At 44.1% G+C, this 16,869-nt stretch overlaps 1 protein-coding gene across 13 annotated transcripts in view; it reads left to right on the plus strand.

Annotated features, from left to right (window-relative positions):
• Positions 1-16,869, plus strand: part of sox5 (SRY-box transcription factor 5) — a 177,219-nt gene that overhangs the window by 134,423 nt on the left and 25,927 nt on the right. For all 13 annotated transcript variants that reach the window (XM_078798527.1, XM_078798521.1, XM_078798526.1 and 10 more), the window contains 3 exons: positions 3,697-3,783; positions 8,360-8,532; positions 9,335-9,403. In XM_078798527.1, the coding sequence (XP_078654653.1) occupies positions 3,697-3,783; positions 8,360-8,532; positions 9,335-9,403 (329 nt within the window). The remainder of the gene's footprint in view (positions 1-3,696; positions 3,784-8,359; positions 8,533-9,334; positions 9,404-16,869) is intronic.

Below are 16,869 nucleotides of genomic sequence, written 5' to 3' on the forward strand. Positions count from 1 at the left end.
GAAATAAATTGAACATGGTAACTGTCAAGCTCTTTGACAAAAACAAAATAGAAAAATACATTTTAAAAATGAATAAAATACAATGAAATGAATTGAAGGCAGAAATACATTAAAATTAATAAAATATCAGAAACAGAAATATTGTTGGTAAATGTGGATGATTGTCTTCATGCCCATTTTACAACTACATTTTTTGTTTGAAATCAATGAATTTCTAAAAAAAAGTCTATAATATAATATAATATAATTTTAATAAGAAGGAAACTTGATCAAATTAATATTTATGTTAGCATAAAAAATGGTAACTGTTTTCTATATTTCAATGCTAAAAATAATTATATTAAGGATGAAAAAAGTGAATTAAGTAAAATTAAGTTAAATAAAATAAAATAAATTAAATAAATAAGTTAAATAAAATTAATTTAAATATATGATGTGGTTGCAGTGGTCCTGTCAAGCTCTTACAGTCCAAAGTACATAAATATAAACAAATTGTATCAAATATATCACTGAAAAAGCAAGAAACTAATTCCAACAACAGTTTTTTGCTCTTGATGGTAGCTAAGGTATGTTTTTATGCCCAATTTACACCGAAATGCAATTAATTAAAAAAAAAAAACTAAAAAAATGTAGGAAGTCAAATAATAAAATAAATAGAAGAAAACTGCCAACTCTTTCTGTTGATGGTTGTTATGTTTCCAAGCTCATTTGAATGAATGATTAAATAAAAGTAAATAAAGTAAAAATAATGGAAAATAAAAATGACATTAGTTTGCTTTCTGCCAACAGCTCATTTAATGAGTTGATGATGTCCAGAAAGGAGAAAAATAAATGCACTGGGGAGTTAGCTGTAATATCGAAGCTACGAGTAGAACCTAAACAAGCAAGCGGAGGGGACAAGGAGGTCACAGTTTAAGAGTTGTGGGCACGCCCTCCCTCCAAACACCGCCACCACACATACTGTACATGTACAGTGTGTTTATCGAGGGGGTCAGTGTGGGTTCATTCCCCGCTAGAGTCCACATCATCAATCAACATCTGAGAAGGCTACAGTGTGCCTCCTCTCCTCCTGTCTTCCTGTCGTCTTCCCATTTTGCCATCGTCTGCACAATGAAAGAGCCTCTTGGCTTTTATTAATAGTTAAAGTGGTCCCGGCCTGTCACTTGGGACAATGGCTGCAGCCCTGTTAATAAATAAAAATACTAACTAGAGATGGAGACAAGAGAGGAAGAGCAGCGAGGAGGAGGGGGGGGAGGGAGGCAGATCGGCGATGCTGCCATTTGTTGTTCCCGCTCACTTGTCAAAGCTCTTTGGCTTAAAAGCCTCTGTCATTGTTGAAGGAGGAGAGTGGGAGAGAGAAAGGGAGGAAGAGGGAGCACCGGGGGCTAATAGCACCTGTTGGGGTGATGGTGAGACAGCTGTCAGAGAGGGAGGGAAACCCACTCTTTCTACTCGCCAGCGCTTCTCTTGCTTACCTTCACGCCGCGGCGCTCACGTTTGCCGACTGTAGCGGCAGTGAAAAACCTCAAGGACAGAGCCGCCGTACGGCAAGGCTGCTGGCATTGACATGTAGAATGGAAAAACGCACACAAAAAAAAGTGACGTTTAAGAATTGATCTTTCATTACTGTATGTGCGTGTGCGTGAAAGCGGGTCTATTGAGATCAGCCGAGCGCGAATACTTGACAAAGTTAGAGGGAAGGAGCTGAATCAGGTCTCTGGAGAGAAGTACAGTACAGTATGTAGGACACGCTACATTGCATCTGTGTGTCTCAGCAGAGCTTGTACCGTCATGTGTTTGTGTCAGACTCATGCGAGTTATCTTCCTAAACGGGTCGACGACAAGACGTACATATGTTTGGAAAATTGCAGTTTATGACGTGCATGCGTGGGTTTTCTCCAGGTACTCAAATTCCAAAACATTCATTCATTTTCTACCGCTTATCCTCACGAGGATCACGGGGGTGCTGAAGCCTATCCCAACTGTCTTCGGGCGAGAGGCGGGGTACACCCTGGACTGGTCGACAGCCAATCACAGGGCACATATAGACAAACAACCATTCACACTCACATTCATACCTATGGACAATTTGGAGTCGCTAATTAACCTGGCATGTTTTTGGAATGTGGGAGGAAACCGGAGTACCCGGAGAAAACCCACGCATGCACGGGGAGAACATGCAAACTTCACACAGAGATGGCCGAGGGTGAAACTGAACTCTGGTCTCCTAGCTGTGAGGCCTGCGTGCTAACCACTCGCTCACCGTGCAGCCCCATTCCAAAAACATGCTCGGTTAATTGTCCATAGGTATGAATGTGAGTGTGAATGGTTGTTTGTCTATATGTGCCCTGTGATTGGCTGGCCACCAGTCCAGGGTGTACCCTGCCTCTTACCCAAAGACAGCTGGGATAGGCTCCAGCACCCCCGCATGAATGACTGCTTGATGCAACATACGTATGTATGTCATCTTGGTAACACTTTACAATAAGCTACACGAAATTACAGTAGTTAACTGTAAACACTACTCATCAGTTGTTGAGGTGTCCGTGCAGATGCCTGATTTAAAAAAAACACACAATATTTTTATCTTAACCAGTATTTTCTATTTATTCAAAAGTTTGGACACATGGTACTGTAATGTTTTTGTGGCGACTCGCTCCCCTTTAAAAGTAGTTTTGAAGTGTGTTCGCCGGACATCTCTTCCTCTGCGGACGGCATTAGCGTGTTCATATGTGTGTTAGTGCAGGCAAGCTGTCGCTCACTGGCGAGATTAAGATGTTTTTCCACCTAAATCTGTCTTGTCATTCCAGTTATGAGGTTGGGAGTGGAAAATAATCCAAGCACAAACAAACTTTTTCTCCCAGCGCATCAGCGTGCCGACATCTGTGCAATATATATCTGTATAGGGCACAGGAGTGTGCACGTGTGTTGTGCATTCAAGTGTTTGCATTGGGTTAATCTGGGTGTAAAAAACCTCCTCTCCGTGCTAAGACCTGCCACATCCCGAGTGCAGATGGCACCTGGTAAATAACATCTCTCTACGTCTGACTATATTTAAGATTTGGAAGTGATTTCCAAGTACTCCGCATCACGCTGCAAGACACGCTGCTAGAATTCTATGTGCAGGTGTGCCTAATGAAGTGGACGTGCGTGAGGATGTTTCGGCAAACATGCATGTTTCAATGTGTGTGTGCGTGAAGGCGCTCATGTGAGCAAGGCTCTGTGGAGTGTGTGTTGAAAACAAAGCGGCGGCTGATAATGTGTCCATTGTGGCGGGTGCATTAAGGCCCTCTTTGTCTCAGGGCCCACAGGGCTAATGATTCTCTAGCAGCAGGTGAGAGGCAAAAAGCCTCTCGCACTTCCTCTCCCTCTACGCTCCACTTGTCTCTCGCTTTGTCTTGCGCCGGCTCGCTAACTCTCACCCCCCCCCCCACACACACACTTCTCCTTTTTTTTTGTTCCTCAGATTTCCTCTTGTTCGATTATGAGCATCCCTTGCTACCTTTCTGTGGTCCTCTGTTTCTCGCTCCTGCTGATGCAGCCATTAGCCTGAGCCGCTGCTGCCTTTATTACAGCAAATGGACTTTAAAGCTGCTTTATTGTGATATTGGCCAGCCAACTGAGCCTCTCTCTCTCTCTCTCTCTCTCTGTCTCTCGCTCTCTCTCTCTCCATGTGTCCTTCATCGCCCTGAACAGAAGCTCCCACCATTGAGAGGCTGCTGTCAAAGGACTGGAAGGACAAACTTTTGGCCATGGGCTCAGGGCACATCGGCGAAATTAAAGGTACGTTTATGTCTGCGTAATAACACTGAACATATCGCTACAAAATTCAGAATGAGTCACCAAAGACTGACTTGTTTTGTCCCTGACCTGTTGACATCGCTGATGAGGGCCCTGAGAAGAGCCCATAATGAATAGACAAGGCAAAAGTCCTTTGTTTCAACTTCCTTTTTGATTCAAGAAGAGAATAAAAAGTAACAGCACTACAAAATAGTAATTTGGATCAATAAAATAAAATAAAAAAGTCACCACTTTCCTGATTCATCCATGCATCCATTTTCCAGACTGCTCATCCTCATTAGAGTCGTATGCTGGAGCCTATCCCAGCTGAATTTGAGCAAGAGGCGGGCTACACCCTGTACTGGTCGCCAGCCAATCACAGGGCACATAAATCTAATATACCTAAGGCTTATTTATGTCTTAAATGGCTTACTTTAACTGATTATGTCTACTATATTGGGTAACATGAGTGTAAAGATGACTATAGGTCTGCTATTTCACATCTAGAGTGCTTTAATGATGGTAAAAAAATTGTAGTTAGAAACTATGCTAAAATATTTTGGTTATTAATATTGAATCCTACTTCGAGGGACACAAGGTGCATGGCTCCCTTTATATAAGACATTTCCACCCTTTAAAGGTGTGGAATGGAGGCTGCAGCTACATCATATGTTAATATGTCTTCTTCTATGGATACCTTTTGGAGACATGGCCGAATGAGGACAGGAAACTCACCTTTATGTCCATATGAGGACATAATAAACCTTCCTGTGACCTTATAAAGATAATCAACACCCTCAAATTGCCCATAGAAGACATAAAAGCCCCTCCTGTGCTGACACAAGGGCATAAGATATTTCACCAGTGCCCAAAATATTTCACCAGTGCCCATATAAGGACATACACATTCTTTCCATGGCTATATCAGGTCCAGAAACACCATCTTTTTCACCATATTATTCACCATATAGGACACGAAACACACCCCCTGTGCCCATATAAGGACATAGAAATTCTTCCTTTGACCATATTAGGTCAAGAACTGCTCTGCCGTTGCCTATATTGAAATGAAAGACCGTTCTGAACCCATTTAAGGACACGAAACACCACCTGGGTTTGAAAACAAACGCTTCCATAACAACCGTTTACTCAGGCCCATTGTTAATAACTTATTTCCACCTATCCAACTTTGTTTTCACAACCACAAGAGCAACAGACCATCTCGACCAAAGGGCAGGAAGGGAACAGGAGGATACGCAGGAACTCGAGAAAAAGCTGAAAAACGGAATATTCTCCAGCAGCGGTGCTTCGTTATGAAACCAGACACATAATCAAACGAGCCTTGCCGAGCGCTACGGCCGTTTGCAAGGGGAGGCTTCATTGATCAAACCTCCCTCTTTTTTTTTTTCTTTTTCTCCAGCGTCCTGCTGCGCTGACATTTCTGTCTAGGGGCGTCCTGCTTGGCACCCCACGCACCAGCAGCTGGGGGGCAATATCAGTAGTGCATGTGTCTTTGACAGCGCTGAGAGTGTCTGTACCGAATCTGTGCATGTTTTGTGACTGGACACTTCATTAGGTACCCAACCTGATGAAAACTAAGATAATTGTAGCTTTACTTAGACAATAATGCTCCGTTTAATAGCGGTGCATGGAATAGAAACCAGGTTTTCTACTTAGACTCTATGAATGAAGCGTCATATGATGCTTTGTGAAATAATTTTTGTGGGCTACCCAACTTGTCGGCAAGCAGATTACATCTAGCTTAGCCAATGAGAAAATCAAGTTATACTCAACCACATAGTAAACACTTTAATCTACTTATTGGCAGTAATTGGGTTGTTTCATTCATGTAAATATACATGCTAATAATCCTCCAGACTTCATGTACCTTTCTGCTCCTTCAACTGAATCCATCCTTCCTTCTTCTCAGGCCATCTTGTCCCCGCTCCTTTCTCGTTAACTAACGGAGGGGTGGGGGTGAAGGGGGTCTGCCATTAATTAGCCCCTGAAACACAGTGACAAGTATTGCATTGTTGCAAATTGCTTAATTATGTTGAGACTTTTAGGCAAGCACAGGTTGTAATAATTATTCTGAGGAGCTCTCCGCTCCCTGATCGATTCTTCCATACAGCAGCTGAAGAAACACGTTTGTACAACGATGTGTGTGTGTGTGTATTGCAGTGTGTGGGGTGGCGGACTTTCATAGGAGTTGTAGGAAAAAGTGGGGGGTGGTCTCCATCTCTCCGTCTGCTCTGGTTTACTGATTAAAGCCGAGCATCTGACGACGAGCAGAGAAGAAAGAAAGAGAAGCGTTGTCTTCATCTTCACACACCTTTCCGTGCTGAAAGGAATGCTCTTGCACCTTCGCCGCACACATCCGCAGTGTTTGTGCACAAAAGCGGACGATTTAACTGTGTTTGCATTTGGGCATGTGTGTGTGTGTGTGTGTGATTGACCCCCAAGACAAGAAAGCCTCCTTTGATCCATCGTTTCACCTTTACACCCCCCCCCTTTCCTTTAACTTATCCCCTCTCACTTCACCCCCTTTACCATTTAACACTAGACTCTTTCTTGTCTTGGTCAGCTTGGGCAACACACACACACACACACGCACACACACACACACACACACACACACATGGTTCTCTCTTTCTGACTTGACAAAGGTGGGTCTGTGTGTTAGGACAGCGGCGTGTTTATTTTTCCAGCAGCCAGCGCTCCCAACAGTTGCCCTTATTGTTCATTGTTGGCGGATGGATGGAGTGAGGGAGAAGGTGGCTGAATTGGGGGGGGTTGAGTCTAGGAAATGGGGAGGGGCGGTGGTTGAAGCGCTGGCTACCAACCGGGAGGACAAATGGATGACTCTCACCTTCCCGTTGTGGTCAAAGGCCAGGTCAAGCTCCTTACGCCACGTTCTTCTTGTCAGTGTACCCCATTTTCTCTCCCCATGAGTCCCCGCTTTGCGCGTTTCTCCCGCCTTTTCCTCTCATCCTCATCTGGTTTGACTGGTGCAGGAATGTGGCCCTCATGAAGGTAGCAGCTGAAGAACAATGGAGGATTGTAGTCGCACACACACACACACACACACACACACACGCAATAAAGTCATGTCGACTGGTGGAGCAGACATTAGGACCCACAGTGATTGTGCTTCTCCTTAACTACATCCTGTTGAATGATTTAGGCCTTGTGTGTTTGGTAATTGTGTGTGTGTGTGTGTGTGTGTGTGTGTGTGTGTGTGTGTAATGGAGCTGGTATGTCAGGATCTGAAGGGTCAAGGGTCAGGCCATGCTAAATGTGAGCAGAAGGTTGGTTGACTGCAGGGTAAACACAGACCAGACACACTTTCCTTCTCTCTCTCTCTCTCTCACGCACACACACACACACACACACACACACACACACGGCGTAACAGCCGCTGTTGTTAGCAAGAAATGATTTATTTTCTTTCTTGATTTCTCATTTGCTTAACCTGTTGACTAATGTTTCCTCTTTTGGATATGAATGTAGGAATAAAGACAATGATGAATGTGGTCTAAGCAATCACGCCCGGCCCTTGGAAAATGAGTCCACATCTGGTTTTGCACGCCTTCCGATAAAAAGACCCCAAAAGGGTCATATATTAGACTGACCAACAAGGCATGGATAGTTTTACTCTGCTTTGTTGTTGACCTTTATGATCCTTTTCTGGCCTCCAGTTGAGATGCCATCCATGCATTATATTTGTACTCTCGCAGACTTGTCATGTCCTAGATGCCATAATCCTGCATTTGCACTTGGAAATCCACTTTCAAGAAAACCAACCAATCAAACTAAGTTCTGAAATGTGTCTCCCTTAAACTGTTCCCCCAGTGTTAACTAAGAACCTTTACATTACAATCCTATGGGAGCAGATGCTGATGGAAAGATGCACTTCACTACTGCAGCAGTAGTTCATTAAAACACAGAAATACGCAGTGTGCTTGAATGCCTCATCAGCACGGAGCGCACACTGCTTATTAGGAAGAAGGAAGGAGACGGTTGGGAGATGTTTATGGTTCTGTGTATGTTTTGTGAATAAATAAACCACCCCCGCACACTAATAGTAGTATAATGATTCTCTGGCTGGAATCTGTTTATAGTGTCCCGTTCTTCACAGAGAAAGACTGAGTCACCAACATGTGGATGCTTTGTTTGGGCACGCGGCTAGTTTGTTAGGTGCATGCAGGATTTGTGGCAATAATTACAGTTGGAAACCAAATCCTATGAAAACCAACTGTGCAAAACTGATTACATAATTCAAATATTGCAAACCAATATAGATTTTACAGAAAGCATTCAAATATTTGTAATTTCTGCATGTTTTTTCTTCTGTCTTTGTAACGCTGGTCTGTGTCATTGGTCCGTGCAGTATTGACATTTGAGCTGAAGTGAACCGAACCACACCAGTGTCCACTTGGAAGTAGACCAAGACCCATTTCTGTTTGGTTTACACTTGACCAAACACCGGAGATCATTTTAACCAAACCAAACACGACATTCAACCAAGACCTGCAGTTTTCTTCAAAAAGCATCACCTTTGCGCTTTCTGTGCCTGTAGGTACACCGGACAGCCTGGCGGAGAAAGAGCGCCAACTCATGGGCATGATCGGCCAGCTGAGCAGCCTGAGGGAGCAGCTCCTGGCGGCCCACGAGGAGCAGAAGAAGCTGGCTGCCTCGCAGATGGAGAAGCAGAGGCAGCAGATGGAGCTGGCCAAGCAGCAACAGGATCAGGTACATCCACTCTATATGACACAAACAGGACACGTGAGACCCAATGTCATGCCCCGTGCATTTATTTTGAACGTGCGGTTGTCAAAAACAACACACGTCTCATTAAGTGTGCATACAACCACCGACATGCGCCTTTGGCAGCATCAGCGCAGGGACACAGTGCAGGAATGAGCTTAGGTGGATGTAAGCGGGACACACGCACACTCCTACCCAGCTTCCAGGCGAGACTCTGCCAGGTATTTGCATAGAAAGGGGCTTTCCTGTCTTTGTTGTGGTTTTAGCTCCTGGAAAGCCTGCTCTGCATGCAGTAAATGAGGTACACAAATCACCTGTGAACAACACGATGCCTTGCGGTGCCCTTTGCCGCGTCCCTCAACACACAGCTTGCTCCACCGTGTTCGCCACTAGTGAAGCTACTTCATCATATATTGCAAAGAATGACTATCATGATGTCAAAACTACAAAAAATACAAATGTTACCATCGGAGCCTGTAAATCTAAAATAGCCAATAGTTAGGTTAAAAAAAACCTCATCAAGTCACCTAATTGCGCACTTCCTACTGTGATGTTTCACTTAATGTGTGTCAGTGCCACAGCGCTGACCCTTTGGCTACGAGCTGCGACCAGATGCTCTTTAATATTTTATACCACGGCATCGACCCTCTGTCGTGCAACTGGGGCCTGGGAGACCTGCAGATGTGTTGCATTTCCCACAGGCCCCAAACGTCCGTACGACATAACTCACACACATACTGTATATTATCTAATAGTATTGTGTTGTTTATTTTTGTTTTGTCCTCAGATTGCCCGGCAACAGCAGCAGCTCCTGCAGCAGCAGCACAAAATCAACCTCCTGCAGCAACAAATCCAGGTGAGGCGGCTTTGTGTGCGTGTGTGCATATATGGTCACTGATGTATCTTTCGTGACCTGTTAGTCAGCACAATTGTTTGTGTGTGCAAGCAATTTTCATCTGGATTTTTTTTCTCGGCTTTAAGTCACATTCGTTTTACTTATTTCAACTTTTAGTTGGGGTACCGACTTTTTGTTGACGCGGGATACTCATCAATCATTTTTGTCAAACAAAGCTTGTCTTCTTGTAATAACAGCCACAAGATGATGAAATACCCGACGTCCTCCATTGTTATCTCTTTGTTTACTTTTGTCTTCTGTGTTGGATTCATTGGCCGGGTTACATTGTGTCGGGCTGGTATTGTGACAAAGCAAACATAGCTTTGCACGGTGGAACAATGGTGCGCAGGCCATTGTGGTTTGATAGTGAAGGTCTTCCCGCAGACTATGTACATGGAGATTTTTGTCGTCTGCAATCATTAAAAGTCAGTTTGGGTAGAAACGCGGACTTAAAAATGGAAGTATTGTCCTTTATAGTGCTACACTGGAGCCTCTATGTTGGTCCAGGTGGCTCGGAACTAATAGCCCGGGCCTTTGTAAAAGCAGATGACACTGAATTTTGAGCTGAGAAAGACCCGCTTTGTATCATCGAGACACCCTGTCCAAGACGGAACGCACACACATGCATACACATCCCCTTTTAACCCCCCCGTGAGTTGGCCATACACAGTGTGTGTGATAAGGGAGTGTGTGTATCCAAACAGCTGTGTTTATTTGCATTGTGTGGGTTCAATTATAAATTGTTCCCTTTTTCTTGTGTCTTGCAAGTGCGTTGTTTGTGAAGACGTCTCTGTGTGTTCTGGATTGTCCTGGTTGGTTGTGTATGTGTGCCGCAGCTGTGTATGTGGAGCTATAAACACGTCCGCTCATGATTCACTCCCTCACGACCCCGCCGAGACAAAGCACTCTTTTCCCATGACTTTGCAACCTTTTCCCAAACAAGCGTTACTCCATTGAACGGGGCCCCCGCAACAATAGCCTCTCACAAGCCGGGGGCAGCTGTAGGCATTCGCAGTGAGAGGAGAGGAACCGCGATCAACACGACTCCAATGTCGAACGGGGCGAGCAAAAACGATGCCCCATGATCAAACGCACGCTCGGCATCAAAGAGTTGGTCGAGTAACGCGCTGCTTAATCATTCATGAAGAGATTGTCCGCACAATCCCACAATACAATGGCCTGCCAGAGCGGAGGCCACCAGGTTCACGATGTTGGCGTGTGTGTGTGTGCGTATGATAAGCCCCTTGTGATTGCGTTTCCCTCTAACGAGGCCGAGTTCAGCTGTCCCTTCTTGTGTCTCTCTCTGTTTGTAGTCTGCATGCATCCTTGGCTTTGTTCACCCCTAAACCCCCAAAGGCCCGCAAAGAATGCTTTCAAGCGTCCACTTGGAAGAGGTGATGAAATGAAATGAATGATCAAGCTCATGAAAAAGAGAGCAGAGTGACACACATCTTTGTGAAAGGAGTACAAATTATTCATTGTCCTTGCATTATTTTTCAGAATTAAGCGTACTGCATGCATGTCACCTATGTAGGCCATCGGATATCTGTGTGTAAACACTCATTAGTGTCCTCAAGTCACTGATGGAGTCATTTGTTGCTTTGACTAATTGATTTCACCCAAAATTAGCATCGCTAATGAGCCATTAGACATAGACCGTCAGACAGAGGGTTACAGGAAGTGTCAGTCACTGTCTTTCGAGGCAAAATCAACACTGTACCACCTCGCCGTTCACAGACTTAGGAACGACGCCCAGCTTTGGATAGCGAATGGCGGGTCTCATTTTTAGCATTACTCGAGTGGACTCTTGCTGCTTTACAGACTGTTATGGCTGATGCTACCCCTCAGCAGGACCTCAACGTGTAGTATTACTCCAGAGTAATAGTATTCCAAGATATAAACAATGGTACAACATAGCGCTTTTGTCAGTAGCAGTTTGTACCTTTTTGGCTCTAGTATGCTCCCAAGCTGTAAAAAAGCTGCTAGTGGAAGTTGATGGTCCCTTATATGACTACAATACAATCGACCCCCCCCCCCCCCCCCCATCGTAAGTGAATATAAGAGGAAAGTGATCCTTTGTGCAACACAAAGTCCAAAACGTGCTTCTTTCCGCACCCCCTGCTAGGAGCATCCTTGTTAAGTTCAAATGGGTGAGCGTGCCGCCTTTGCTCTCCCGCTCGTCTCCTCTCGTTAATTAGGCGACTTCTCTCTGAGACTCCCCCCGGTGTCGCCTTGGACAACGGTAGCCGCCGTGCTGGGAAGCGCGACAGGGATGAAAGGAGCTCACCTTCAGAGCATCTAGGGTTTATACGCAGAGGCCAAAGAATAGAAGCCAACAGTATATTGAAACACTGGGATGAGCCGGACACAGAATGTCTCCTGGCCTAATGAATCAAAACCCACTCGACCAAAACACACACTGATGGTTTAGAGCGTCTCTACCTGCTTCGCGCCGTCTTTCATCTCATCAAGGAGCCGCTTTAGAGGCAAGAGCGCAGACGTGGGGGGGAAGAAAAGAGGAAAAATTGGAAAATGAGTAAAGCCACCTGATGCTTTGACTGGTTTAAGAGAGGCCAGACGCGCCGGCGACAGCGGCTAACAAGCTGTCCATTAAGGCTAACCCTGCGTTGCTAACTCAATCACTGGAGCTCACCGTGTAATACCTGGTCTGGTCACAAGCTTTCATTCATTTTCACACATCCCACACACACCAGTGCGCTTGTACTAAAACAGCTAACTTAATCGCCTGGATAATGAGTTCATCTCTCCCATTAAGCTGCTACTGGTGCAATTTGGGTTTTCCCTGTTCAGTGTACCCTCTCCTCATTAGTACATCGCTGGGCACCGTTACCTTAGAGTCCACTAATTACTGTACGGTCCCTCGCCACTTTGCCTTTTGCTGCTTCATTCGATCAGTTTTTCAAAAATATATCCATTAATCGATTATGCTGTTTTGTGGTTGAATATTATTTGTCAATTTTTTTGCTAAATTGAAGCATTTTCAAACATAAAAATTGCTACATTAGCTAAATTGCAAATATATAATCCATTGGTTGATAATATTCATTGGTCATAACAACACGCTACCGCTGCGGCCGTAATCCCCTCAATTCTGAACCCCCGATGTTACTTCCTGTCCCCCACACGTGCAGAACACATTTATTGCAATACATGACCGTAAGACTTATTTGTTTTAAATGGTTTGTTTGATCTAATAATGTTACAATCTGTATTTTGTATTTGTATTTTGATTTATAAATAAGGAGCTTACTTCCTCACTCCTTTCTTAAGATTAGAATAAATAAACTGGAAGCTAACTAGTTAGCGCCCTAGCATGCTATGCCTAAAGCCGCGACCGTCTCTCATGTCCCTGCAGTGATCCCGTAGCCTGCGCATCAGCAATGTGGCATCAAGCTTAACTAATATGTAAAGGGTTGTTATTTCAGGTCTACAGGTCTGTAATATTTTTTTTTTTAATTCACTTATCACGGTCTAATCTGGAACCAATGAGCCACGATAAACGAGGGACGATTGTACATTGGTATTTTTGTCATGAGACCAAAGGCTGCACAGTCAAGAACCGAAGTAAGAACTTGATTAGGCAGTTCTAATGACGTTACATGAGGTGTGTTTGTGTTGAATCTGTAAGTTTTTTTTATTTCAGTCGAAAAGCTTCTAAAATGGACTTTTAAAGAGAGCACTTCCAATGCAGTTTGTCGTATAGGATAGTATAGTCGTCTGGTTCGTGTCTCAACGTGTTTTAACCAAACCGAACATGACGAGACAGGAGACTGGTGACCGTCTGTGGCTCTTGAATATGATTCATGAATTTATACCTTTGTCGCCTGAATTTAGTCAAAACAATGCAGTGTAAAATCCCCGTTTCTCATGGCTCTCGTTCATAGAAAGTTAATACACTGATAGCGGAAGCTCTTTCTCGTTTCAAATTAATTATTGGTTCTCTCCCCTCTTCAGCAAAAGGTCACCCGGGTCTTGCATTAATTGCCGAAACATATGGTCGCCAACAGATTTTAGCTGTGGGACTGGCACTTTAGCGGGGGCTATTTTTTCGCGCACTCAGATGCGGGCCATATTGTGCGGCGCTGCCAGCTATTGTTCAGCGCATTAACTTCACAGAGCTAATTACTCCCCAATAATAACTTTACCTTGGAGTTTTTTTTTGTTTTTTTTTTTTTGCAAAAGCTCGCCGTGTGCCAACCAACCTGTTTCACACCCCATATGTTAATTAGCGGCCACATCTTCATTATGCCGCAGCGGCGCTTTAAGTTCAAGCTGTGCCGCCTGGCGCGTGGTGAACGCAGTCTCGACTCGCTGCCAATTATTCTCAACTCTTTGCTCCCCGCGCCGTGTCGCCTTCTCCCTCTCTTGTTCATTCTGTTCACTCTATCTGCTGCAGAGAACTTCTCCGCCAGGATGATTCTTCTTGTCCTCTGTGGCCCTGTGAAACTTCGCACTTTTTCCTCCATATATTCTTTCTTTTGCAAACATTTAGCACTGATTAGAGATGTTTCTTGCTCTCTCTCTTTCTCGCTCGCTTTCTTTACGGAGTCTGTATCCATCTATTGCAGTTTTGTTTGTTTCAGGGCTTTGGATGTGGAGGAGGGCTTGGCAAGATTAAAAGCTCTTCATTCTCAATGCCGCCCAGAGCCTACAGAAGCGGCGGTGTGATGTTTTGTCTGTGCTGTTGTAAGGTTTTCATGTTCACTTTGGGACTGATGTGAAAGAGAAGCTGAGGAGAGTGTTATTCCCCAAAGTGCCTGCCGTTTTTCAGATGTGCCTACTCTCTTTAGACGTGAGATGTGGAGATTGTCTGATGGATCTGGCCTCGCTTTCTCAACACAAGTGTCTCTTTCCTTCTGTCAACTCTTCTTTCTCGCTTTTTCCAGAGAGTCCTGTCCCTCTCAGCAGCATAAGTCTGAATCCACTTGAAGGTATCGCATTGTGGACATTTGCAGGAATAGTGACTTAAGTGTGAAGAGTTGTAAGAGATGAGACATGAGATTGCGTCTACAAGAACGAGACGAGATTTGAACATTACTTTTTACAAGTACAATGAAAAAATATATGACACTATATCGCAATCTACTAATTTAATTTCCACTGCGTTACACTCTTCAGCACTCTCTGTGTGTATCCTACAGGCCCCGCCTCCACACATTGAGACAATGAGACTCAGTTCATGCTGTTGTTCTATGGAACAAACAGCCATGCGCATGACAATGTATTGAAGCCAGCAAAATTATCATGTTGACTTTCATTTACTGTGTGATTAATTAATTATTGTCCCAGGCCTTTTTAAACGAGAAATTTTGTCATGTTTTAATCTTGTGAAATTCTTATGACCCCCCTTTTATTTATAGTATTTACAGTCATGGAAGCAATTTTCAGACCACCCTTTTTTCTTCAGTTTATTGATCATTTTAATGAGTGATACAATCATTGCGTCATTAAATGCGTCCAGGTAAAGGTACCTTTAGTTCTGCCAGGCATTAAAATGAACAAGAAACTGAAGAAACACGGGTGGTCTAATCATTCCTGATTGCGCTGTTATTAAACCGCAAAGTTGGACCCCCGAAAGTCAGACTGGCTTGAAACTTCTCACATCGCTCAATACTCTCTTATAATTACCCTGCTGTAACTTTCGTCTGTTTAGCCAAATCAATATGAAATTTGGTATACACCTTTTGGAGATTTATTAAATCTGAGCAAAATTGGTTGGAAAACATAGACGCCATCAACTAAAATGGACTGGTGTTAACTAATTGAAAAAGCCACTGACCGTTTGTACAATGATTTTCAAACTTTGACTGATATCTGTATTACACGTATCCGAGCATGTCTTTCAAAGCATTTCACCCCAGTCATGTAAAAAAATTAGGACGCTCCATGAATTTAGTGTGAGAACACAGGAACTTTGACCTCAAACCCATTTTCTGGGCAATTTCCCACAACTTCTCAAAAATATTGCATAAAGTCTCAGTGGATGAGTGTAAGCTGCCATATTGTCTTCCATTTACTTCCTATAGGTGGAAATGAGCATGTGTCCCAATACTTTAGTACATACAGTAGCTAAGTTTAGGGTTTCTCACCTCACCATGACCCATTGCCTTGCATGTGGTGCCACCGAGCAGCCCAGCAGCTGCTCTGTCGACTATTATTACAGCAACATATGGGTTGGAATTATTCTCCTCTCCACTGTTGCTTGATCCTTTTCTCCCATTGTAGAGAATCACATTCATTGTACTCCATCTCTGTAAGGCGATTCATGTCTGCCTATTGTACACAGTCCTTTTTTGAGCACTATTAAAGGATCTTATGTGATATTTTCATTTGCAATGAAAGGAAGTCACACAGATGTCAGTGTGTCTCCTTGTCTCCTATCTCCTATCTCCTCCTCCCTACGGCGCATTACAGTATCCCTAGCCAGCTCCACTCCAGCATATGTCCAATTAGGCCTGAAAGGCAAAGCGGAACTGTTCTGCCTGTGATTCGTCCCCGCGGGGGTCCTGTCCGAGCGCCGCGCTGGAACGCCTCTCGCTTTCTGATCGTGCAAGGCGAGCATGGTTTATGGTTAACCAAAATGCTGCTGTAATTATTGTTTGGTTTTTTTGGGGGGGGGTTTTGAAGGCAACACAAGTCCCCTGAGCCGGGGATAGTTTGATTACAGTGTTGTTGGCATGCCGACACACGGGAGCATACAAGGGGATACACACACACACACACGCAGCATTTACTGTACACACACACACATGCAGGTAAAACTGAGCATTTTACTACTAAACAACCACTTCAAGTGCCCGTATCACTCAAATGTGACTTGATGATACCATGCCGCTCGCCGCATCTTTATGATTGCGCCATTTCAGCATCAATTTTCCACATCAGACAGCTTTTACCTGCCTATTATCCTATTCGGGGGGTGTCACAGGAGGGGAGAGATGGAGGAGAGGAGGGTGAAAGGTCCAATCGCCTCAAAGTGAAATGTGCACTTATGACTTGTTTTTATACAACTTAACAGTCCGTAAGGTTGCAGGATGGGATCTCGCAGAAACATGTAAGCTGCTTAGAAAGTAAAATATGACACGGTGTGTGTGAGTGACGGGGAGAAAAGCTCCGACCTGGGGAGAGGATGTTTCGTGCCACCTGTTGGCTTGCATACATAAATATAATTTTTTCACCGTATATTCTTATATTTTATATATTTTTATGATATTGATTTTGTCTTTTCTTGTCTTGGTGCTTGGGAGACGTAATGGTGTGCAAAAGGTTACCTAATAAGCTGTGTAGGCAAACTGCATTCTTAACTAGTTCTCGAGCGAGTCTTCTGTATGATACTTATAGGTTATCACATGGTTTGTCTGGTATCAGGCCAGGTATCATGCCCCCAAGTGTCAGTATCAGCCCGA

This window comes from Doryrhamphus excisus, linkage group LG2 (assembly GCF_037039965.1).
Source record: "Doryrhamphus excisus strain RoL-2023G ecotype Guam linkage group LG2, RoL_Dexc_Guam_v1.1, whole genome shotgun sequence".
Taxonomy (NCBI): Eukaryota; Metazoa; Chordata; class Actinopteri; order Syngnathiformes; family Syngnathidae; genus Doryrhamphus; species Doryrhamphus excisus.